Source organism: Crinia signifera, chromosome 8, assembly GCF_055691185.1.
Source record: "Crinia signifera chromosome 8, ASM5569118v1, whole genome shotgun sequence".
Classification (NCBI taxonomy): Eukaryota; Metazoa; Chordata; class Amphibia; order Anura; family Myobatrachidae; genus Crinia; species Crinia signifera.
The window spans coordinates 9,222,506-9,246,934 of NC_139224.1; the positions used below are offsets into that span (position 1 = coordinate 9,222,506).

General features: G+C 48.2%; 1 protein-coding gene across 3 annotated transcripts in view; it reads right to left on the reverse strand.

Moving 5' to 3' along the window:
- RAD18 (RAD18 E3 ubiquitin protein ligase) overlaps positions 1-24,429 on the reverse strand; it is a 210,470-nt gene that overhangs the window by 15,035 nt on the left and 171,006 nt on the right. Inside the window, exons 12-13 of one of the 3 annotated variants that reach the window (XM_083155712.1) lie at positions 6,152-6,217; positions 5,279-5,379 (exon numbers count right to left, since the gene is read on the reverse strand). In XM_083155712.1, the coding sequence (XP_083011838.1) occupies positions 5,279-5,379; positions 6,152-6,217 (167 nt within the window). Of the gene's footprint in view, positions 1-5,278; positions 5,383-6,151; positions 6,218-24,429 lie in introns of all 3 variants that reach the window. The other 2 variants (XM_083155711.1, XM_083155713.1) reach the window with 2 other exon arrangements.

The window sequence follows — 24,429 nt, forward strand, 5'->3', positions numbered from 1 at the left end:
AGGGTGTCTGACTTCAGCGGCAGCCCAGATGTACCCGGTGTCATGGCAGCCGGCGAGGAAATCCTGGGCTTTGAGGTGGCAGCGAACACCAGGAAGCAGTTAAGAAATCGGTCGATGGAGAGTGAAATAGGAACGGATTTGGACATACTCGGCTGGATGTGAAGGGATCTGCAGCTGTACAAATCCATTCGCACACTGAGGAAATCCATGTGATAGGCTGGATTCTGTGGGTGCAGGTCAGAGGCCATTAGGAACGCTGGGTGGCTGAATCCGGCCCTTGGTCCTGACCCTCATTAGGGTTGAAGTGCTCTTTATTACCCGTCAATCCAGTCAGGCTGGTACTATAACATCACCATGGTCAATTCTTAGGATTATTCAACTATTGCTTTGCCATAGACTGGATCATGCAAATTAACGGGGACAGCGCGGTACACACACACCCCTGTATGGGGACAGCGGCGGTACACACACACCCCTGTATGGGGACAGCGCGGTACACACACACCCCTGTATGGGGACAGCGCGGTACACACACACCCCTGTATGGGGATAGCACGGCACACACACCCCTGCACGGGGACAGCACGGCACACACACCCCTGAACGGGGACAGCGCGGTACACACACACCCCTGCACGGGGATAGCGCGGCACACACACCCCTGCACGGGGACAGTGCGGTACACACACACCCCTGCACGGGGACAGCGCGGTACAAACACACACCAGCACAAGGACAGTGCGGTACACACACACACACTAGCACGGGGATAGTGCGGTACACACACCAGCACGGGGACAGTGCGGTACACACACACCTGCACGGGGACAGCGCGGTACAAACACACCTGCACGGGGACAGCGCGGTACACACACACCTGCACGGGGACAGTGCGGTACACACACACCTGCACGGGGACAGCGCGGTACAAACACACACCTGCACGGGGACAGTGCGGTACACACACACCTGCACGGGGACAGTGCGGTACACACACACACACTAGCACGGGGATAGTGCGGTACACACACACCTGCACGGGGACAGTGCGGTACACACACCTGCACGGGGACAGTGCGGTACACACACCTGCACGGGGACAGTGCGGTACACACACCTGCACGGGGACAGCGCAGTGCACACACACACACACCTGCATGGGGACAGAGCAGTACACACAAACCTGCACGGGGACGGTGCAGTACACACAAACCTGCACAGGGACAGCGCGATACACACACCCCTGCACGGGGACAGCGCAGTACACACACACACACCCCTGCACGGGAACAGAGCTGTACACACACACCTGCACGGGGACAGTGCGGTACACACACACCAGCACGGGGACAGTGCAGTACACACACACCTGCACAGGGACAGCGCGATACACACACCCCTGCACAGGGACAGCGCGATACACACACCCCTGCACGGGAACAGAGCTGTACACACACACCTGCACGGTGACAGAGCGGTACACACTGACTGATTAGTTAGAAAAGAGATCTAGGAGACACTAGTCAGACCTGGGTTTTGGAGACATCTAGAACATCTTACACACAAGGAAATCCGGAGTGCTGACATTCTGCATTTGGCTGTCGGGACAATGACCTATAGTCCTATGAAGATAAGGTGCTGCACTATGAGCGGCTCTGTTCTATAGCAATCCCCAGATGGTGAGGGGTGGCACAAGAAGGAGCGGCCAATCAAAGATAAGAGGCTATTCATTTACAGTAGTACCGGAAGGATTGGGAATTTAATTATCCATTGCACACAAAACAATAATACTTTATATTTGTTCATTTATAAAGGACGTCACCTTACAGTAAGTGGTTCGTTCTACTAGCAAGTGACCATTTTGCAGAGAGCTGTTCCCCAAGTAGAGACATTGCTGTATACCTGCTGTGCTGCCCCATACGTACACACGCCGGCACGCTCTGTATTATAACTATGCAGTGTACGTGCAGATAGGGAGATACAGGCATCTGGTACTGGCAATCTCCCAGCCTGTGGCACTGTAGGAATTCCATTAATGCCGGGGGATTAACCCTACTTTCCTGCTGCGAGGTGTCGCCTGACATTGGGCAGCCTGTATCAGGGGGTGCGGTATCCAGAGACGGCGCTACCCCAGGAATTGTGGGCGAGAATGCCACATTCAGGTCTGTCTCTCACACCCTGTTACTTACTGGGAAAGGCAGATGCTCGGTATAGTACATACCATAACCATAAATCTATTACTACGTCTTGTTTGCCTGTATGGCTGAAGACACACACTCCTGTATTTCTACCCCATTCACATTATGGGGCGTATTCAATTATCTGCAAGGAGTGGTCGCCACATGTGGCTGCACACATCACGGGTAAGTGTGGGAGAGCATCGCCACTAATTGTACTGAGCGCTCCCTGTGGGTGTGCGATGCACAAGTAGTGATTTAGATTTTTTGTACTATTGGGAGTGTGCATTATGGGGGGAATTCAGCTGAGGTCAGGAAATATAGAAATCCCACGGTGTAGGGTTTTCCTGCATCTGCGGTTCCCCAAAGGTTGGTTCTCAGTGTATAGGTCTCAACAGGGGAAGGGGACAGAATTTTTATTTGGATCCACAGCAAATCCCCCACCGCAAAGCGTCTGGGAGAACAAACACTGGCCTTGCCTACACATAGTGCTTGCGGGGTGCGCAGGAGGCCGCCGCAGTGAGTACGTACAATTAGTTTTGCAGCAGACAATGACTTGGCGAACGAGACCGCTCAGCAACACGCAAAGAGCAAACACAATGTTTAACCAGAGAATTAAAGTGGAAGTCATGAAGCCTCTGAAGGCTGACCAAATCCCAACATCTGTCACGTCTCCTAGCAGCAGGGAGAAGAATGACTCTTACAATGAAAAGAAATAAAGATTTGGACAGGAAATGAGAATGACGGATCATTTTGTGAGAAGCGCTCGTATCACGGAGTCACAAATGTTATCCACTACCTGCAGGCCAGCGCATGGCGAGCTGGGGGGAGAACGGTAGCAGCCATGTGTATCACAGAGCTAAGGGAAGGGACAGCGGAAGGGGGGTCTCACGCACGGGGCACCTGTCTGATGTATATGGCTCTGTAGGGCAACTAACGGGTATAAAAAGTTTGGGTACTTGTTTCCTAGCACGGCGCCCGATTTTACGATGTACAGAAATGTAGTCAAATGCGATGCGATTTCACCTGTTATAATGGCATTTAATGTACTATACCATTAAATGACATATAAGGTTATTTATTTATGCCCCCCTCCCCCACTATCCACGTGATCCCGAAGCCTGGCGAGGCGCAGCGATCCCCGCGAGGGGCGGCGGTACGCGTCCGTCCGACCTTTTCATACCCGCACTATCCACGTCGGCGTGGAGTTTATTTTATATAGTGTGGCGAGCGCAGAGAGCCGGCGAGCCCGAAGCGTGGCGAGCGCAGTGAGCCCCGCCAGGGGACGCGTATTATGTTACATGCATTCTGCGTCCGCTCGCCACACTATATAAAATCAACTCCACGCCGACGTGGATAGTAGGGGTATGAAAGGGTCGGGTGGACTCGTTCCGCCGCCGCTCGCCACGCTTCGGGATGACGTGGATAGTGGGGGGGGGGGGCTAAATAAATGACATTATATGTAATTTCAATGTATAGCACATTAAATGCCATTATTATATGTCAAATCAGATCCGATATCTGATCGCATCGCATGCCATACAATAATGGCATGCGATGCGATTTTTTATCGGTCCCGATTTTTGTAATGTATTCACTGACAGAGCAGTGAATACATTACATAGGAAAATCGCATTGCATGCCATACAATAATGGCATGCAATGTGATTTCACTACCCTGAATAGCCCACTACGTAAATGCCCTGCTAGGAAACAAGGACCAAAGTTTGTGTTGGTGACTGAATGATAGAAGTGTCGATATTTACCTTTTATAGCAGGGCTGGCCAATCCAGTACACATTTCCCAAACCCCCTAGCTGGGGCACAGGTGAAGTCATTACTGTCACATTTCCAGACCACCTAGCCAGAGCACAGGTGTAGTCATTACTAACTGTCACATTCCCCAGACCACCTAGCTGGTGCACAGGTGTAGTCATTACTGTCACATTACCAGACCACCTAGCTGGTGCACAGGTGTAGTTATTACTAACTGTCACATTCCCCAGACCACCTAGCTGGTGCACAGGTGTAGTCATTACGGTCACATTCCCCAGACCACCTAGCTGGTGCACAGGTGTAGTCATTACGGTCACATTCCCCAGACCACCTAGCTGGTGCACAGGTGTAGTCATTACTATCTGTCACATTCCCCAGACCACCTAGCTGGTGCACAGGTGTAGTCATTACTGTCACATTCCCCAGACCACCTAGCTGGTGCACAGGTGTAGTCATTACTGTCACATTCCCCAGACCACCTAGCTGGTGCACAGGTGTAGTCATTACGGTCACATTCCCCAGACCACCTAGCTGGTGCACAGGTGTAGTCATTACGGTCACATTCCCCAGACCACCTAGCTGGTGCACAGGTGTAGTCATTACTATCTGTCACATTCCCCAGACCACCTAGCTGGTGCACAGGTGTAGTCATTACGGTCACATTACCCAGACCACCTAGCTGGTGCACAGGTGTAGTCATTACTGTCACATTCCCCAGACCACCTAGCTGGTGCACATGTGTAGTCATTACTATCTGTCACATTTCCCAGACCACCTAGCTGGTGCACAGGTGTAGTCATTACGGTCACATTCCCCAGACCACCTAGCTGGTGCACAGGTGTAGTCATTACGGTCACATTCCCCAGACCACCTAGCTGGTGCACAGGTGTAGTCATTACTATCTGTCACATTCCCCAGACCACCTAGCTGGTGCACAGGTGTAGTCATTACTGTCACATTTTCAAATCTGTGCTGCATTCATCCCTAACTGACACATGATCCAGATCCACATTTAGTCTGGAATACTTAAACTGTTGGTAGATCTCGGGGGCCCGTTTGGTCACCCCTGTATCATAGTTTAGAAGGCACCATGCACAGGTATAAAAATGAGCAGAAGTTTTTGCATTCGGCAGCAAAGCGGTAAAGTGTGCCATGGCATGACCTTGAAGGCAGAAACGTAAGGGCAGGTGTATGAGGTAGATGCCCAGATGATGCCCCCCTGGCCCAGGATGGCAGCTTAGTGCTGACAATAAAGTGCAGGAAGCTGCCAGGCACACTGTATATGGCCATATGGCAGTGGTTTACTAGAGCATGGGTGATACGTGCCTGTTACTCGCGGGCACCCGGGACGGGAGGCTAGCTGCTGTTCTTGGAGGCCGCTGTATTTATCTTCATCACATGCTGAGATTTTCCTTTTAATTCCTCTCCTACTAAAAGAAACAACTTTCTGTTTGATTGTGACCTGTTGATATTGACTTGTCCATCGCCCGTGAGCCCAGCGCCAGCCGGGTCTCCACGTTCTGCCAGGAAGGTTGGCTAGGTTAGGGACTTAGTCATCGCAAGGGGACAAATTGGAGTCTAACGCCTTATTAAGAACCGCAGGACATTCTGAAACCCAACAATACAATCGCCTATGTGTTTAACATAGATACACAAATGTCATTAACACATCAATCCTATGGAAGCTCCCACTCCTGTATATATACAGATATACTGAATGAAATATAGATTTTTGACAAATGTCATTAACACATAAATCCTATGGAAGCTCCCACTCCTGTATATATACAGATATACTGAATGAAATATAGATTTTTGACAATGACAACTTGTGGCACCAGTTTCTGATAAGGCCATTCTCAGAATATTCAACCCCCCCCCCCCACCCCCCCCTTTGTGACTCCCATAAGATGCACAATGTCTACTGTCATGGACCCATTGCGGATAGAAGACTGATGAAAACATTTATTCATTTTCATAATCAATCCGCAGAAGAATTTTTGGCAGATAAATCCTAGACTACCCGGGAGGATGTAAGAGCTATTTTTGACCACTGAATATAGTTCTCTCCACTGGACTCCCCACTTCAAAGAGAGACTTCATTACCGGGAACTCAGTTTGTATCTCAGACGATAAAATATTCTGATCAATGCAGAAGTCTGTCTGTAGCTGGTGAGAGACCTTTCGTCAGGTACTTACGGGACGGAATTTGACTCTTCCTGCGCCGCTGCTTCTTCTATGTCCCGCAAAATGTCAGAACTGGAGCTAAAAGGATCAACGTGACAAGAGAAACATGATGAGAATATGCCTGATACCTCACTGTCTCTGTATATAGGAATGACAGGGAACATGGTTAATTGTAAACTTCAAATAAGCGGCATACAATGGTGGAACGGTCTGAGCCAGAAGAGCCTCCTGCTCTGCACATTTGAGAGTTGGGGGCCCACGTGGATATAACAGCAATGTTGGTGCCGTCCATAAATATTGCTATGGGGATTGGCAAGTCACTGTTCTGCTGCTGGACAAGCATTTGCCTTAATCCTCTAAAGGTTCTCAACCTCGGTCCCCACACAGTGCACGTTTTCCAGGTCTCCACACAGAATTAGAAGTGAAACAATTAGCTCCACCTTTCCAAATGTGTCAGTGAGTAATGAGTGTACCTGTGCACCTGCTGGGTAACCTAGAAAACGAGAACGGTCTTCAGGACTGAGGTTGAGAAGCACTGCTGTAAAGAAATACAGTTGATCCAAGAAAGAGGCACCTACCTGCAGAAAAACATTGTATTTCTGAGCTGGGAGCTAAGGCTTGAATGTGGCCCTGGGGACCCCCGTCGCCCTTAACTGGCATATTATAAGATTATTGTTTTGCACACACTATAGGCTTCTGTGACTGCTCCTGTGCTACACAGTTAGCGCAGAAACAGTACAATTAATTTGTATTATAACTGAATCCAGAAAAAAATGCTTTTATTTTCTGATGAAGCAAGACAAGAACACATGAATCATCCAGAAACACGGTCATTTGCAGAACCAGATGCCGAGATAAGATCTGGTGTAAGAACAGTGCCCTGTATAACGGAGACAGAGAGGAAACAGACAGGCGCTAATGTCTCCTCGCTGCTGGTTCCAGGCATTATTGATCAGCAACTATATATACCTAGCCCTCTACAACAGCTCCTTCTGCTGGAAACCTGCAAGACTGGGACAGGTCCTGTACAAATAGGCAGAGACCAATACAAAGGAGATGGCTATGTTTAATGGAATGAAATAGGGCTTTATGTACTTTAACATGCAGGGATAGACCGAGGCGCAGGAGAGAAACAGAGAGGGGGCAAGAGAGAAATAGATGGGGTCAGAGGAGAAACGGAGACAGACAGAATGGGCAGGAGAAAAACAGACACAGGGTGGGGAGAGCAACAGACGCAGACACGGGGGTGGGCAGGAGAGCAACCGACCCAGACGGGGGGGGGGGCAGGAGAGCAACCAACGCAGACACGGGGGGCAGGAGAGCTACAGACACAAACATAGAGGGGACAGGAGAGCAACAGACACCGTGGGGGGGGGGGGGGGGGGGGGGGAGGAGGAGAGCAACCGGCGCAGGCGGGCAGGAGAGCAACCGGTGCAGGCGGGCAGGAGAGCAACTGGCGCAGGCGGGCAGGAGAGCAACCGGTGCAGGCGGGCAGGAGAGCAACCGGCGCAGGCGGGCAGGAGAGCAACCGGCGCAGGCGGGCAGGAGAGCAACCCACGCAGGCAGGCAGGAGAGCAACCCACGCAGGCAGGCAGGAGAGCAACCCACGCAGGCGGGCAGGAGAGCAACCTACGGAGACACAGGGGGCTGGTGAGCAACAGACGCAGACACGGGGCAGGACAGCAACAGACGCAGACACGGGGCAGGAGAGAAACAGATGCGGGGGGGGGGGGGGGGAGGAGAGAAACATAGGCAGACAGAGGGGCAGGAGAGAAACTGGTGCAGATACAGGGGGCAGGGGAGGAACAGATACAGGGGGAAGAAGGGAAGCAGATACAGTGGGGCAGGAGAGAAACAGATGCAGATACGGGGGGGGGGGGGGGGCAGAAGAGAAGTAGATGCAGATACAATGGGGCAGGAGAGAAACAAATGCAGATACAGGGGGGGGGGGGGGGGGCAGAAGAGAAGCAGTTGCAGATACAGTGAGACAAGAGAGAAAGAGAAGGGACAGGAGAGAAGCAAATGCAGATATAGGAGGGGCAAGAGAGAATCAGATGCAGATACAGAGATACAAAGAAGGAAAAAAAGAGACAGCATAAAAGGAGAAAAGAGAGGGGAGAAAAAGGGATGGAGCAGTGAAGAAAGGGGACAGGAACAAATAGGAAGCCCCCGAAGCATCTAGTAAGAAATCATTCTGACAGCCGACAAGAGATGGTGCAGACAGACTATAATGTGGCATAACTTCTGTAAATTAGCATCGCATTAAACAACAATAAACTAGGAATATCTGAAGCAGGGGCCAAAGGTCAGAGAGATTTACCCTTTGAGCGCCAACATCTCTGTGAGAGATGCACAAAATATTTGTTAAAAACGCCAGCGTCGCTCGCATTTGTTATATAAATTATAATAAATTTGTTGTGCAAAGAAAAAAAGATTTCCTATATAAGGTAACGCTACAGGTCACTATGATGAACAAAAAGGTTTGCTTGCCAATTTTCGCACCTATTTTGTCAAATTACCTAGGCACACAAAGGGTTAAAGATCCGCTCAGACGTTCCTTTACCCCACTACACTTCCCATTCATATGCGTGTGCTGTGAGAGGGTGTAACGTGTGTGTTTACACAATCCTGCGGAACCCTTTCCTATGTACACATTGCGTTGCTACCGGCAATGAAACGTGACGGATGTTCCCAGTTTGTGCAGAGACTTCCATTTACTTTGCAAAATCCACAAAACTTTTATTTGCCAAGACGTAGATGCGATAGGCAGCGTCCTGTTACTGTGGATCAGTAAGTGCGGCTTACAGGCCCGTGGCAGATTCAGGATGTGCGAGGAGCAGAACATCATCTCCTGGAATTCCAGAAATGAAGGCATGCAGGCTCGGTGCCAGGCTGTTCCTCCAACACCACCGCCAGCTCTGCAGTTTACATTAAGGGGCTTTCTGCATCCCAAATACGTGTGTATACAGTGGATGTGTCGGGACCATATTTCAGGCATGTGCCTCTCACGCGCGCCTTCTAGCTGGGCATCCTTTCCGGTTGCGTGACGAGAGGCATTACACGCAAGCAGCTGCAAAAGATCTGGCTGGCCCCATAATGAAATAATGACGGCTCTTTGCTTTAACTTCTGCTGTTCTTCAAGGAAATCTGTTATCCGCATAAATAACACAGCAAAGGCTGCAGTATATTCATCCCGGCTTATTTACCGCTGTTCTCGCACCGCGTCTGGGCAGGTTATAGCTATGGAATTAAGAACAGGGGTCTGCAGTAACATAAACAATGAATAAATGTACAACAGATGCTTTTATGTAGCCCCTGAGATAAAAAAGGTATTGCACATTATACATGCAATATTTGTTAGGTCAGTGAGCTTCCAGTGTTCTAGCGCCGCCCTGCTGGGCTACAAGGGACTACATCTGTCGCGGGTAGCCCCATAAACCCACGGGAGGGGTGGGCACAGAAATGCGCACTTTTCTGGGCACAATTAATATAAGCCATCGGTTGTGTACATTACAGAGCTTATTCCGTCAGTCCGAATCCTGGCCAGTTTTCCGCCCTGCTTGACAGCCCTGGAGTTCAATGGTCCGCCTATCGAGTGTCGAAAAGTGGGTGCGTCGGGGGTGAAAACAGCCGTGAATTTCCCAAAATAGGTATGAAAATTGTCGAGCAAACATTTTTAATCATCATAATGACCTGTAATGTCACCTTATGTAGGAAATACCATCTTTTTTTGACACAACATTTTTTTATTTGAATTTATATAACAAATGTGAGCACCGCTGGCATTTTTTAGCAGATATTCTGAACCTCTCTCACAAAGATGTTGGAACGCAAAAGGTTAAGGTACATAAAATGCATTGGAATACTAATACTATATTGTAGCCCTCTTGTGCTTCATTCTTTATGTAGATTTCCTTTTGATTTGTAGATCACTTAACTTTCAGATGGAAATATATCTGTCCAGGGTGAAGCATAATGTACTGTACTATAACCTGCAGTTACTCTGGGACTCACATTTTCTGCCAGTCACCGAAGTAATATCCACAATGCGGGTCAACCGCCCCCCCCCCCCTCACCCCGCCCGCTCCTCCTGCAGTGAAATAAATCTATTTTATTTTTATTGAGATCCAGAATGTACAAAGAAAATTTCATTAGCAATTGGCTTTAATATTTGGTCTGTCTTTTAATGTCATCCCGAGATGATTTACTGTCTGGAGATGGCTTTATCCTGTATATTTTGAACAAAAGATGAAAAACTTTCATGTATTCTATAACGGCTCACGAAACTACACATCCCAGCATGCCCTGCTACAATTTTACCATTCCCTAATGGTAAAACTGTGGCAGTGCATGCTGGGGCTTGTGGATTCACAAACAGCTGGAGAGCCACAGGTTGACCAGGCCGGCCTTAAGGGAAAAGTATATAAATAAACGGTGAACTTCTTCGCTTATGAACGTATAATACTGAAGGCCGCTAGGTCTATTGCAGAGGATGAGCGGTCTGCGGAGCCTCCCTGATTTATGGCTGCTGGGTGACTGAGCGCTAATTGGGAGATAGGGGAGAGATAAATTGTATTCTGCCGCTGTACATGGAGCAGATCAGCGACGCGTGAGCTAAACAGCTTCAGCGTTACTGATCTGCAGAGCGATAACAGCAGTTTACAAGGACATTTGAGGCCCAACGTTCCCCCCGCTGGCAGCTGCATTATAGATATGTCTTTGTTTATTTACCACCACAGAACAAGGGCCTGTCAGCACTGCGCATAGAAGTGGAGATATGGCTGACTGAGCCGACACGCAGAGCCAAACCGCTTATGATTTAGCAATTTCCAGGAATGTAATTTCTGTCACGGACCCCCCATTACCCCCATTTCCTGATTTTATTGTGTTCGGTTTATAAGTGCACCACATGTTCCAGCATGAGACGCCACAAAATACAAGCGCGCAACACGCAGAGGTCCACAGCGCAAACATCACCTCATGGGCCACCTCACCCCATGTTATACTGTAGCGGATATTATTATTATTTTATTTATAAGGCGCCACAAGTGTTTCGCAGCGCCGTACAAAGGAACAATACAGGGAGACAAAACAGTATTACATGGAATAAATAATAAACAGAGTACAAATAAAGAGCACCACAGTTCAATGCACATTACAGCTTAAATATAAGTAGTGGGGACTCAATCAACATACAACTAGAGGCTTGAGGCCAATGATGGAGATGAGTATGCGGACAAAGATGGTCACTGAGTGTTTGAGTATAGGAGAGCTGTGAGTGACATGTGAAGAGAAGAGAGCCCTGCTCAGAGGAGCTTACAATCTAGTAGAATCTAATCTCGGATACACAGCCTTGGTGGAACAATAGCCGCAAGGAGACTTTATGTAACAGGAGTGAGCGGGAGAGGTGGTGATAACTATTTGGACGCTATAGAGTGACATCTGAAATAACTTATAGAATGGTGGAGCGGTTGGAAGAGGCGAAGAAAGTAGACTTCACAGAAGAGAGAGAGAGAGAGAGAGATAGAGAGAGAGAGATAGAGACCGGGGTGTGGATTATTAGATAGACAGTGTATAAATAGACAGTCAATAGGTCTCTCCCAAAAAGATCGACAAGCAATAGGTCAACAGGGTCAAAAGGTCAACATGAAAAAAGTTAAAAACATGAAAAACTGTTGACATGAGTTTGTCACATTGTTTGAGTCAATGTCAACATGGACCCCCCAATTAGTGTAACGCTTGTTCACCATTCTTCGGGCTGGGTGTCTCACTATGTTCAGCACACTGACCTGGGAGATGAGGGGAAGTAGAGGCAGACACTCACACTGCCTTATCTGCAGGCCTCTGGAACCAGAGATAGAGGGGAGGGTGCCTCAGGAGAGATGGAGCTGAAGGACAGGTGGACACTCACATTGAGTTATCCCTAGGCCTTTGGAACCAGAGAGAGGAGGTTACCTTAGGTCAGGCATGTCCAAAGTCAGGCCCGGGGGCCAAATGCAGCCCGTACTGTCATTTCAAGCGGCCCGCAGCCTCCAACTGGAAGCGTGCAGAGCATCAGATGTGGGAAGCACAGCACAGGACACTAAAGGTGGGGCCCCGGCGAGAGCGCCTTTACCTTGGAGTCTGCTGCAGTGAGGAGATGCCGGCCGCCCCAGTCAGATGTGTTTGGCGTGCTACCCCTGCTGCTGCAACCGTATATATCACCCTACTCCACAATCAGTGACAGCAGTGTTTGGGGAGGGGGGCAGCAAGGGGGAAGCTTGCTCCCGTAACATGCAGAGGGGAGGAGGGCGGCAGCGGGAGCCCAACCATCTCCTGTCCTTGCAGTGCCTGCTTTGTCTCTCCTTCCCCTGGCTCACACAAGGGGCTGGGATACATACAGAGAAGGGAGGGGGCAGAGTCGGGGACATACAGTGAAGGAGGGTCAGGCTGGGGGACATACAGTGAAGGAGGGTCAGGCTGGGGGACATACAGTGAATGGAGGCAGTGATGGCCATGCAGAGAAGGGGGAGCATGGGCAGGCTGGGGGACATACAGTGAATGGGGCAGAGTGGGGTACATAGTGAATGGGGTTCATACAGTGAAGGAGGGTCAGGCTTGGGGACATATAATGAATGGAGGCACTGATGGACAATAAGAGAAGGCGGGCAGGCTGGGGGACAGAGTGAATAGGTGCAGAGTGGGGAACATACAGTGAATGGGGGACATACAGTGAAGGAGGGGCAGACTGGGGGACATACAGTGAATGGGGCAGAGTGGGGGACCATTCTGATGTGATTAATGATTCAAAGAATATCAGGCTGAATGGTCGGCCCCCCACACATTTACACTTCACCAAATCTGGCCCTTGTCGCAAAAAGTTTGGACACCCCTGCCTTAGGTGGTATGACTGGGAGATGGAGCTGAAGGAGAGGCTGATGTTCACAAAGAGTTATCCCTTGGCCTTGGGTAGCGGAGAGAGGGGGTTACCTTAGGTGGTATGACCTGGGAGGTGGAGCAGAGACGGACCCTCACACTGCCTTATCCCTAGGCCTCCAGAACCAGAGAGGGGAGGATGCCTCATGAGGCATGACCTGGGAGGTGGAGCAGAGATGGACCCTGACACCACCTTATCCGTAGTAGGCCTCGATGTGCGAGAGACAGAAAGGCCTTGCTAAAATCCCTCCTGTTGCCTTAATCTGCAGCACATTGCATATTAGCCCAGATTAATTAGCAGCTGAATGGGTACTTATGTAGTATCTGGGCTGCCGATTTTTTGATTGTATGCCTTAAGTTAAGGCATACAATCAGATGCGATGCGATGCGATATCGCATCGCATCGCATACGACCATGCGATGCGATGACCCGATTTTTCCATAGGATTCAATGTTAAAATGGACTGAGTCCATTTTAACATGGAATTCAATGGGAAAAAAGGGTCCTTTTCATACCCCTACTATCCAAGTGGGCATGGAGTTGGATATAAACCTGTGGCGAGCGTAGCGAGCCACCGAGCCCGAAGCGTGGCGAGCGAAGCGTGGCGAGCGAAGCGAGCCCCGCGAGGGGACGGTATTCTGTGTCCCCTCGCGGGGCTCGCTACGCTCGCCACGCTTCGGGCTCGGTGGCTCGCTACGCTCGCCACAGGTTTATATCCAACTCCATGCCCACTTGGATAGTAGGGGTATGAAAAGGACCCCTTTTCCCATTGAATTCTATGTTAAAATGGACTCAGTCCATTTTAACATTGAATCCTATGGAAAAATCGGGTCCATCGCATCGCATCGCATCGCATGCGATATGGTCGGGTGCGATGCGATGCGATGGACCCGATTTCAAAATCGGCAGCCCAGTTACTACATAAGTACCGCTGAATGTAATAACCCTGATATAACGAGTGCCCATTGTACAATCTCTTTAGAAAACCATTACGATAACAGCGTAATTTGCCTGCAGGCAGGGGAGCCCGTCATTCTCTTGGACGAGCAGGAGAAGGCAACCTGAGCATTCCCTGGGAACCAGAGACCTTGCTGAGACACTATATGAGAATTACCTTGGCAGGTCTCTGGTTCCCAGTGACTGTTTAGGCTGCATTCCCATGAACGCAGATGGTCAACTGCTGCTGGCGATTGAACGTTAAAGGATGCGCAAGAGTAAACACGTGACAGCACATGCAGTGGCTGGCGAGATGGAAAACTAAGAGTCACACCTCTAATACGCGCACTTGTCTCCCCTCCCATTTGTCAGATTGCAGATAAGGTCAGTGTGTCGGCGGAGTCAGCTAAAAGTGATCTATACACAGCTGAGGCCCAATTAGCACTTTGTGCATCTCCGCAGAGGAGACCCTCTGGGCAGCGCTGCAAGCAGAAGGCAGGTAGGTCACCTATGACCGGAACCCTGACATCACAGAGTCAGATCAGCGGACAGGAGACAGCTGCAAATCACCAACGAGAGGGCAGCGTAGGAACCGTCCGGAGACAGACTCATTAGCTGCACGTTATGGAAGAGAACAAGCCGTCCGTTCCCAGGAAGCAGCCAGAACAGCGGGATAGCTCCATACATAGGGGTGGTACAACACTCACACAACAAACACTCGCTGCCACGAGACAACACCCAGGTGATGAAAGCGCGTCTAAGAACCTTCACGCGTGCACCCAAGGGGAAGAGATCCACATACATGTGACATGTGGCTGGGAAGACGCTGTGGTTTGACAGTAATTATTTCTTTATTACAGCTGTGACTGTGCAATGTGTGACCTCACTGTTATTTTTAGGTTCTATATTTTCAGTTATTACATTTATTATTAGGGACTAGAGCTGGGAGCACGCTCCGCAGATCAGAGAAACGCGGCCGTCCCCGTGGCGACTGTCGGATCAGCGCGTACATTCTTCTGCGCAATCCGACCGTTACAGGCCATTTATCTGCCAACAGTTCTGCATACTCGCCCGTACAATTATGGGGGCGACTGGCTGATATCAGGGGATTGGCCCGATAACTGTATAGGTGTCTTCCCGGGCGTGGTATAGCTCACAGACAATGTGTAGTCACACAGTCAGCAGGTCGACACCAAAAGTTACATATGCATTAGTCTGACGGGGACAAAAGTAACGTCACAAATAAAATGTCGCCATGGAAAATCAATGTGTGTGCATGGACACAGTATAGGTGTGCCGCATCCCCTCGTTGCGCTCGGAACAACATTGTATTTTTCGTATGAACAAGTTGGTTTAAAAAAAAGTCGATTATTGGGATATTGAGTGCGTTGGCATGTCTAACTTCTGTCAATGTCTAATGCATGTCTAACTTCTGTCAAATGTCTAACTAATGCACGTCTAACGTCTGTCAATGTCTAACTAATGCACGTCTAACGTCTGTCAATGTCTAACTAATGCACGTCTAACGTCTGTCAATGTCTAACTAATGCAGGTCTAACTTCTGTCAATGTCTAACTAATGCAGGTCTAACTTCTGTCAATGTCTAACTAATGCAGGTCTAACTTCTGTCAATGTCTAACTAATGCAGGTCTAACTTCTGTCAATGTCAAACTAATGCAGGTCTAACTTCTGTCAATGTCTAACTAATGCATGTCTAACTTCTGTCAAATGTCTAATGCATGTCTAACTTCTGTCAAATGTCTAATGCATGTCTAACTTGTCAAATGTCCAAATGCATGTCTAACTTCTGTCAAATATCTAATGCATGTCTAACTTCTGTCAATGTCTAACTAATGCATGTCTAACTTCTGTCAATGTCTAATTAATGCATGTCTAACTTCTGTCAAATGTCTAATGCATGTCTAACTTCTGTCAATGTCTAATGCAGGGCTAACTTTGGTCAATGTCTAATGCAGGGCTAACTTCTGTCAATGTCTAATGCAGGGCTAACTTCTGTCAATATCTAGCTAATGCAGGTCTAACTTCTGTCAAATGTCCAAATGCATGTCTAATTTCTGTCAAATGTCTAATGCATGTCTAACTTCTGCCAAATGTCAAATGCATGTCTAACTTCTGTCAAATGTCTAATGCAGGGCTAACTTCTGTCAAATGTCTAATGCAGGGCTAACTTCTGTCAAATGTCTAATGCAGGGCTAACTTCTGTCAAATGTCTAATGCAGGGCTAACTTCTGTCAAATATGTAATGCATGTCTAACTTCTGTCAATGTCTAATGCAGGGCTAACTTCTGTCAATGTCTAATGCATGTTGAACTTCTTTCAATATCTAGCTAATGCAGGTCTAACTTCAATCAATGACTAATGCATGTTTAACTTTTGTCAATATCTAACTAAAGCATTTCTAACTGTTGTCAAATATCTAAGTAAGGCATGTCTAACTTTTGTCAGTGTCTAAATAATGTGAAATTGGGAGTTTAATTTGTGCACCTGCACCTTTGACTTTGTATGCAGTTCTACTGAAAGGTCTCCGCAGGGTCGCACCTCTCAATTGGTGTGCACCCCAGGACCCCACCCCTGTATATCTAAATAATGTGTGTCTAACTTTTGGTGTCGATCTATTGACTATCTGACTAGACGTCATCTGTCAGCATCTGGAAACTGTCTACCTGTCTTAACAAGATGAAGTGAGATGCCGCAAGCAGGAAAAAAATTTGGTATTTGTGTGCTAAACGCCAATCACATCCAGTTACTGGGAATGTTTTGCAAAGAAATTCCCTACCCCGACCTAAAAGCCACATAGGCCAGATAAATACCCCAGAACTACACTGCAAAGCACAGAGTATGGGGATGACGTACCCCAGCTGCAGACCACAGAGTATGGGGATGACGTACCCCAGCTGCAAACCACAGAGTCTGGGGATGCAGTACCCCAGCTGCAAACCAAAGAGTATGGGGGTGAAGTACCCCAGCTGCAAACTGCACATGCTGGTAAAAAAAAACTTTAACTGCAAAACCACATCAGAGGTGCAAGTGAACTGTGTAAAACGCTGCACTGCGCCATACTTGCCTACACTATGATCCAGGCTGGGAACAATGCGAAATGCACAGGTTATGCTATGTAACAACCCCTTATCAATAAGGAACCATTAAGGACCAATAAACCAGACCCTAATGGGCCCTGAAGGAATAATGTGTTCATGTTGAGAATTATGTAAAGGTCACTGTAGTATTCACGGTATAATATGAGGATACTACACCTCCGCTCTCCATGGACCAGCTAATATTCCAAAGTTTAGATTTCATTAATTGTTAAAAAATTATCAACATCCCCCCCGAATACCTTCTCCCCCTCTCTTGTCTTGTCTCGTCTAGTCTACTTCTATCTGTTTGTCACTTCACCATCGATGCATACCCCTTTATTTGCCTCTGATACTAAGTAGTCTCTTTTTGTTACTATTTTCTGTAAAGATAAACCATAGAAAGCTTATAGAATAAGCATTGTATTATTACTAGAATCTCCCGACTTTACGTCGCCCTCATGGGATCTACTGTTAAATTGTTTGATGTAACGTTAATGTATAATGATAAGTCGAGTCTAGATAGGGATTATACTTACTGCTACATGTGACCCGGCTATGTTTATACCAATCGGTACAACACTTATCTATAAATGTATACCGATGTATGTATCATTTTCAAAATTTATGAAAAAAATCAATAAAAAAACTTTTCAAATCAAAATGATCAACAGTGAAAAAAATAAAAAAAGAACAGAACTGAGCAAATCATGGGGAAACAGGTGACCCTGTGTATGTACCACTAGGTGGCGTGTAAATAACATGTGCACAACATGTGAATCACGTGTCGCCCCCTCTCCCGGACATACTCTGTACATGTGCTGTCCAACTGTTCTTTGATGATTCCCCAAACCCACAGGAGCCTGTCTGTATTTCCTCAGCGGGACACGTCTCCCAGAAGCCAGAGGTTCATCTGCACGAATACTCCTGGAGACCTTCTTAGGGTGTGCAACCCAGGTGCGACCTCCAAGGGTCCGCGTTACAGCTTGCTTGTAAAGCCCCATAGCACCTTTCATAGAATACATCGGCCCTTGTTCCGCAGGAGCTTGCAGTCTGAACAAATCATGTATGTCAGGCCTTTCTGCAGAACCAGTATACGCGGGATGCGGTCAAAATCCCGACGGTCAAAATCCCGACATTTAAAATCCCGAAAGGTCAAAATACAGACATATAGAATGTAGACAGGTAAACAAGTCTACATGACTTTTGATCGACCCAAAGGGTTTTTTTCGACCCATGTGCCGACACCATCCACTAGGGCGTGGCGGGAGAATAAAATAGTGTGCCGAGCTCAGCGAGGCACCGTGCCCGAAGCATTGTTGGTATTTTGACCATGTCGGGATTTATTTTAAATGTCTGTATTTTGACCGTCGGTCAATGGCTGTCGGTATTTTGACTGTCGGTATTTCATACCGAATCCGTATACGTGGCTGCTAGACAGGATGGCGGTGGTCACAAGAATGACAGCGGCAATCCACTCAACAGAATGCCCACAGGGGCTAGGTAAGCATACTAACTCTTCTCTTACCCTACTACCTGCAGCCTAACCCTATCAGCCACCTGCTCCGGACACTAACATTAGTCCCCCCTAGCGTGTAACCCTTCCCCAACCCTAAGGTGCGTACATATGCTTCGATTTCCTTTAGCTTCGTTTTCAATTTCCCCAATTCCAGTTTGGCCTTTGCTTCCTATTCGATCTGTACTTTTTTTATTCGATTCAATTACGATCCCGATTCGATGTGCATTCGATTTGCCGATACTGAATTATTACAAATCAGTATTGAATAAAAAGGCGCCGTGTACATATTTGAGTTACTGTATTGTATTCGATATAGACCAAACGGAAACACGCATAAACACTGATTGTGGATCGAAAGTGTCTAGAAAACGTTTGATTTTCATTCGATTTTGCTTCTAGATGCAAAATCGAACTGAAAACATGTCAAAATCGAATCGTGTGTACACACCATTACGTTTGGGAATGCAGGGATTCCACCGTAATGTCCAGTGATAACAGGATTCCGGCGCTGCTCTTGTTTCTACCGGTTAGGATTTCGGCACCGGGATTTTGACCACTGGCGCTGTGATCACTGGCACGGTAGCCACATCCCTTTTCTGCTGCTTATAGCGATCTGCAGCTCCCCTTGCCTATTGCACCTCAGTGAGGTCATAACACACCTAATGATGCAGCTAGTGCGGGCACTGCTGTAAACGACCAATTAAAAGGCGCAATGGAATTTGCTGCTAAGAAACCGTAAATAAACAAACATGAGAAGCCTCAGAACATCGTATAGGAATACATTCCCCCCATACGCAGAGAAAATCCAGCAGGGAAAATATATCTCTGTATTTCAGCTGGAAGGAAAGCCTTACACTAGGGTCTGATTCCATTACAGGCGGTAATTTACCACGCCGGAAGCCTTGGGCGTCAGGGCCTGAGGGCTTCTAAATTAAAGAAAAGTGGGAAGTAGTTCACCGCGCTGGGGGGTTCAAATGGACATCCGGAGTTTCTCTCCTGATGGGTGAAGTTACTCCCATATAATCCATGTTTACCAAAAAAACAGTTAAGTGGGAATACGGTTTAAAAAATACAAGGTAAAAAGGTACAAGTTTAAAAAATGTGCAAAATGTACAGGCTATTAGATAAATCCACTATAGGCTTTTGCAAAAATAGACAGGTGGGTACAAATTACCGGAGGGGGTCGAACTTAAAATGTAACAGTTCAAATGAGCTCTGGTTTGATTGTTCCCGGGAAAATATGGCTCCCCAGTGCTGGATCTTAGTCCTCCTAATCAGCATAGGCACCTTCTCCATCTATTGTCGTGCACAGCCACCAAACAGCGCGCTTCTTCCCCGAATCTGAGGACTTTATCAAGGTCCAAAAGAGAAGTCACAACAGATACTGTGTCAGGGGCTCAAGAGGCATCAGATTTATCTGGTGATATTGAACGCCCCCATGGTCTTCTCCGGGAATGACCACTTGGCCGCATAGGAGTAGCCGGGTCTAAGCCTTGAAGCAAAGTGGTTGTGTAAAAGGCCACATTACTGTGGATGTTCACAGATCTGTATCAATAATAAATTTGAATAATTGGGGGTTATAAAGATAACCCTTTCTGATACATATGGAATGCCGGCAGGACTAGTTATAGGGGGAAGGAGTTTGAGCGATAATGATGTACATATGGCGAGCCGCACTGATGTGGCCTATGCACGGCGCATTTTCTAAGCAATGTGACTATTTGACTAGATAGCTTAAAGAATGCCCCTCCATCGCTCTGTGTGTAGGGGCCATAGGGATAGCGCTATGCAGCCCAGCGCGTCGCTATCGCCTGGCAATTATCCAGCAGGCTGGATAAATCTAGTTAGTATCGCCGATCAGGGCCAGTGTTCTAACCGGAGAACATGGGCCCCGACAGATCACTCAGCGCTGACACATCGTGTGCAACGCCGTGTACCGAGCGCATCGCTCAGCAATATCTCTACGTGCGTGTAGGCCGCATTACAGTAACTAAAAGCCTAAAGTACACACATTGCTGGCCATTATAACCTGGCCCTGTACATACTGTATAATGGTCAGAAAATGTGCAGAATGCAAATACTAAATCCAGAACAGATAAATGGAGTGGGCGGAATAAAAGTCAAAGGATTAAATGAGGACTAACGTGGGAATAAACGTGAACTATAAAATAAATTAAAAGATAAAAAAGAAAAGCTTTTACCTGGCTGTGCGGAGCAGAGGGATCAGCAGATTAAGCAGGTGCAGGTTGTTCTCCGGAATACTCTGGAAAAGGGATTCAGTATTGAATCCCGGCGGTCGGGATCCCGGCGTTCAGAATCCCGACGCCGGAATCCCGACAGCCGAAATGCCGACAAGGGGGGACGTGGATCGCCCCCCCTTGCGGGCTCGCTGCGCTCGCCACGCAGCGGGCCCGGTGCCTCGCTACGCTCGGCACGCTATTTTATTCTCCCTCCAGGGGTGTCGTGGACACCCCAGGAGGTAGAAAGTGTCAGCATTTCGGCGGTCGGGATTCCGGCGTCGGGATTCTGAACGCCGGGATCCCGACCGCCGGGATCTTAACTGCATCCCCTGGAAAAGCTGTATTATGAATTTGATGCGCATTAGAACCCAGCTTCCGATGTCCTGTACTTGTACGTATGTGCAGTACAGAAGTGTTCCTCCGCCATCAATAACATGGACATGAACTCACTAACGCCTTATCAATGTGTCCGCTAACACTAAGGGCCTGATGTTTAGCTGGACTTTTGTGTATTTTCCGCTACGTGAACTGGTATATTAGCTCTGCAGGTGCTCAGTAAATTGCCCGCAGTTATATGTGGCTACAGAGCTGTGTGGTATAGTGACCCCTGTATTGTACTAATGTGTGCCCTATGTACGGCACTGCCCCTGGTAGTACACGGACACCTCCTCTGCTTCCCTACATCCCAGCTGTATTGTGTACTGAGCATTGTGCTGCTGTTACCTGTGCTGTTGTAGTGTCTCAGTCACTGTAATGTTCTGTGTCATCTGTATTGTACTAATGTGTGCCCTATATACAGCGCTGCCCCTGGTAGTACACGGACACCTCCTCTGCTTCCCTACATCGCAGCTGTATTGTGTACTGAGCATTGTGCTGCTGTTACCTGTGCTGTTGTAGTGTCTCAGTCACTGTAATTTTCTGTGTCCCCTGTATTGTACTAATGTGTGCCCTATGTACAGCGCTGCCCCTGGTAGTACACGGACACCTTCTCTGCTTCCCTACATCACAGCTGTATTGTGTACTGAGCATTGTGCTGCTGTTACCTGTGCTATTGTAGTGTCTCAGTCACTGTAATGTTCTGTGTCCCCTGTATTGTACTAATGTGTGCCCTATGTACAGCGCTGCCCCTGGTAGTACACGGACACCTCCTCTGCTTCCCTACATCCCAGCTGTATTGTGTACTGAGCATTGTGCTGCTGTTACCTGTGCTGTTGTAGTGTCTCAGTCACTGTAATGTTCTGTGTACCCTGTATTGTACTAATGTGTGCCCTATGTACAGCACTGCCCTGGGTAGTACATGGACACCTCCTCTGCTTCCCTACATCCCAGCTGTATTGTGTACTGAGCATTGTGCTGCTGTTACCTGTGCTGTTGTAGTGTAACAGTCACTGTAATGTTCTGTGTCCCCTGTATTGTACTAATGTGTGCCCTATGTACAGCGCTGCCCCTGGTAGTACACGGACACCTCCTCTGCTTCCCTACATCCCAGCTGTATTGTGTACTGAGCATTGTGCTGCTGTTACCCGTGCTGTTGTAGTGTCTCAGTCACTGTAATGTTCTGTGTCCCCTGTATTGTACTAATGTGTGCCCTATGTACAGCGCTGCCCCTGGTAGAACACGGACACCACCTCTGCTTCATCTACATCCCAGCTGTATTGTGTACTGAGCATTGTGCTGCTGTTACCTGTGCTGTTGTAGTCTCAGTCACTGTAATGTTCTGTGTCCCCTGTATTGTACTAATGTGTGCCCTATGTACAGCACTGCCCCTGGTAGTACATGGACACCTCCTCTGCTTCCCTACATCCCAGCTGTATTGTGTACTGAGCATTGGGCTGCTATTACCTGTGCTGTTGTAGTGTCTCAGTCACTGTAATGTTCTGTGTCCTCTGTATTGTACTAATGTGTGCCCTATGTACAGCAGCCGCCCCTGGTAGTACATGGACACCTCCTCTGCTTCCCTACATCCCAGCTGTATTGTGTACTGAGCATTGTGCTGCTGTTACCTGTGCTGTTGTAGTGTCTCAGTCACTGTAATGCTCTGTGTCCCCTGTATTGTACTAATGTGTGCCCTATGTACAGCGCTGCCCCTGGTAGTACACGGACATCTCCTCTGCTTCCCTACATCCCAGCTGTATTGTGTACTGAGCATTGTGCTGCTGCTACCTGTGCTGTTGTAGTGTCTCAGTCACTGTAATGTTCTGTGTCCCCTGTATTGTACTAATGTGTGCCCTATGTACAGCGCTGCCCCTGGTAGTACACTGACACCACCTCTGCTTCCCTACATCCCAGCTGTATTGTGTACTGAGCATTGGGCTGCTGTTACCTGTGCTGTTGTAGTGTCTCAGTCACTGTAATGTTCTGTGTCCTCTGTATTGTACTAATGTGTGCCCTATGTACGGTGCTGCCCCTGGTAGTACACGGACACCTCCTCTGCTTCCCTACATCCCAGCTGTATTGTGTACTGAGCATTGTGCTGCTGTTACCTGTGCTGTTGTAGTGTCTCAGTCACTGTAATGTTCTGTGTCCCCTGTATTGTACTAATGTGTGCCCTATGTACGGCGCTGCCCCTGGTAGTACACGGACACCTCCTCTGCTTCCCTACATCCCAGCTGTATTGTATACTGAGCATTGTGCTGCTGTTACCTGTGCTGTTGTAGTGTCTCAGTCACTGTAATGTTCTGTGTACCCTGTATTGTACTAATGTGTGCCCTATGTACAGCACTGCCCTGGGTAGTACATGGACACCTCCTCTGCTTCCCTACATCCCAGCTGTATTGTGTACTGAGCATTGTGCTGCTGTTACCTGTGCTGTTGTAGTGTAACAGTCACTGTAATGTTCTGTGTCCCCTGTATTGTACTAATGTGTGCCCTATGTACAGCGCTGCCCCTGGTAGTACACGGACACCTCCTCTGCTTCCCTACATCCCAGCTGTATTGTGTACTGAGCATTGTGCTGCTGTTACCCGTGCTGTTGTAGTGTCTCAGTCACTGTAATGTTCTGTGTCCCCTGTATTGTACTAATGTGTGCCCTATGTACAGCGCTGCCCCTGGTAGAACACGGACACCACCTCTGCTTCATCTACATCCCAGCTGTATTGTGTACTGAGCATTGTGCTGCTGTTACCTGTGCTGTTGTAGTCTCAGTCACTGTAATGTTCTGTGTCCCCTGTATTGTACTAATGTGTGCCCTATGTACAGCACTGCCCCTGGTAGTACATGGACACCTCCTCTGCTTCCCTACATCCCAGCTGTATTGTGTACTGAGCATTGGGCTGCTATTACCTGTGCTGTTGTAGTGTCTCAGTCACTGTAATGTTCTGTGTCCTCTGTATTGTACTAATGTGTGCCCTATGTACAGCAGCCGCCCCTGGTAGTACATGGACACCTCCTCTGCTTCCCTACATCCCAGCTGTATTGTGTACTGAGCATTGTGCTGCTGTTACCTGTGCTGTTGTAGTGTCTCAGTCACTGTAATGCTCTGTGTCCCCTGTATTGTACTAATGTGTGCCCTATGTACAGCGCTGCCCCTGGTAGTACACGGACATCTCCTCTGCTTCCCTACATCCCAGCTGTATTGTGTACTG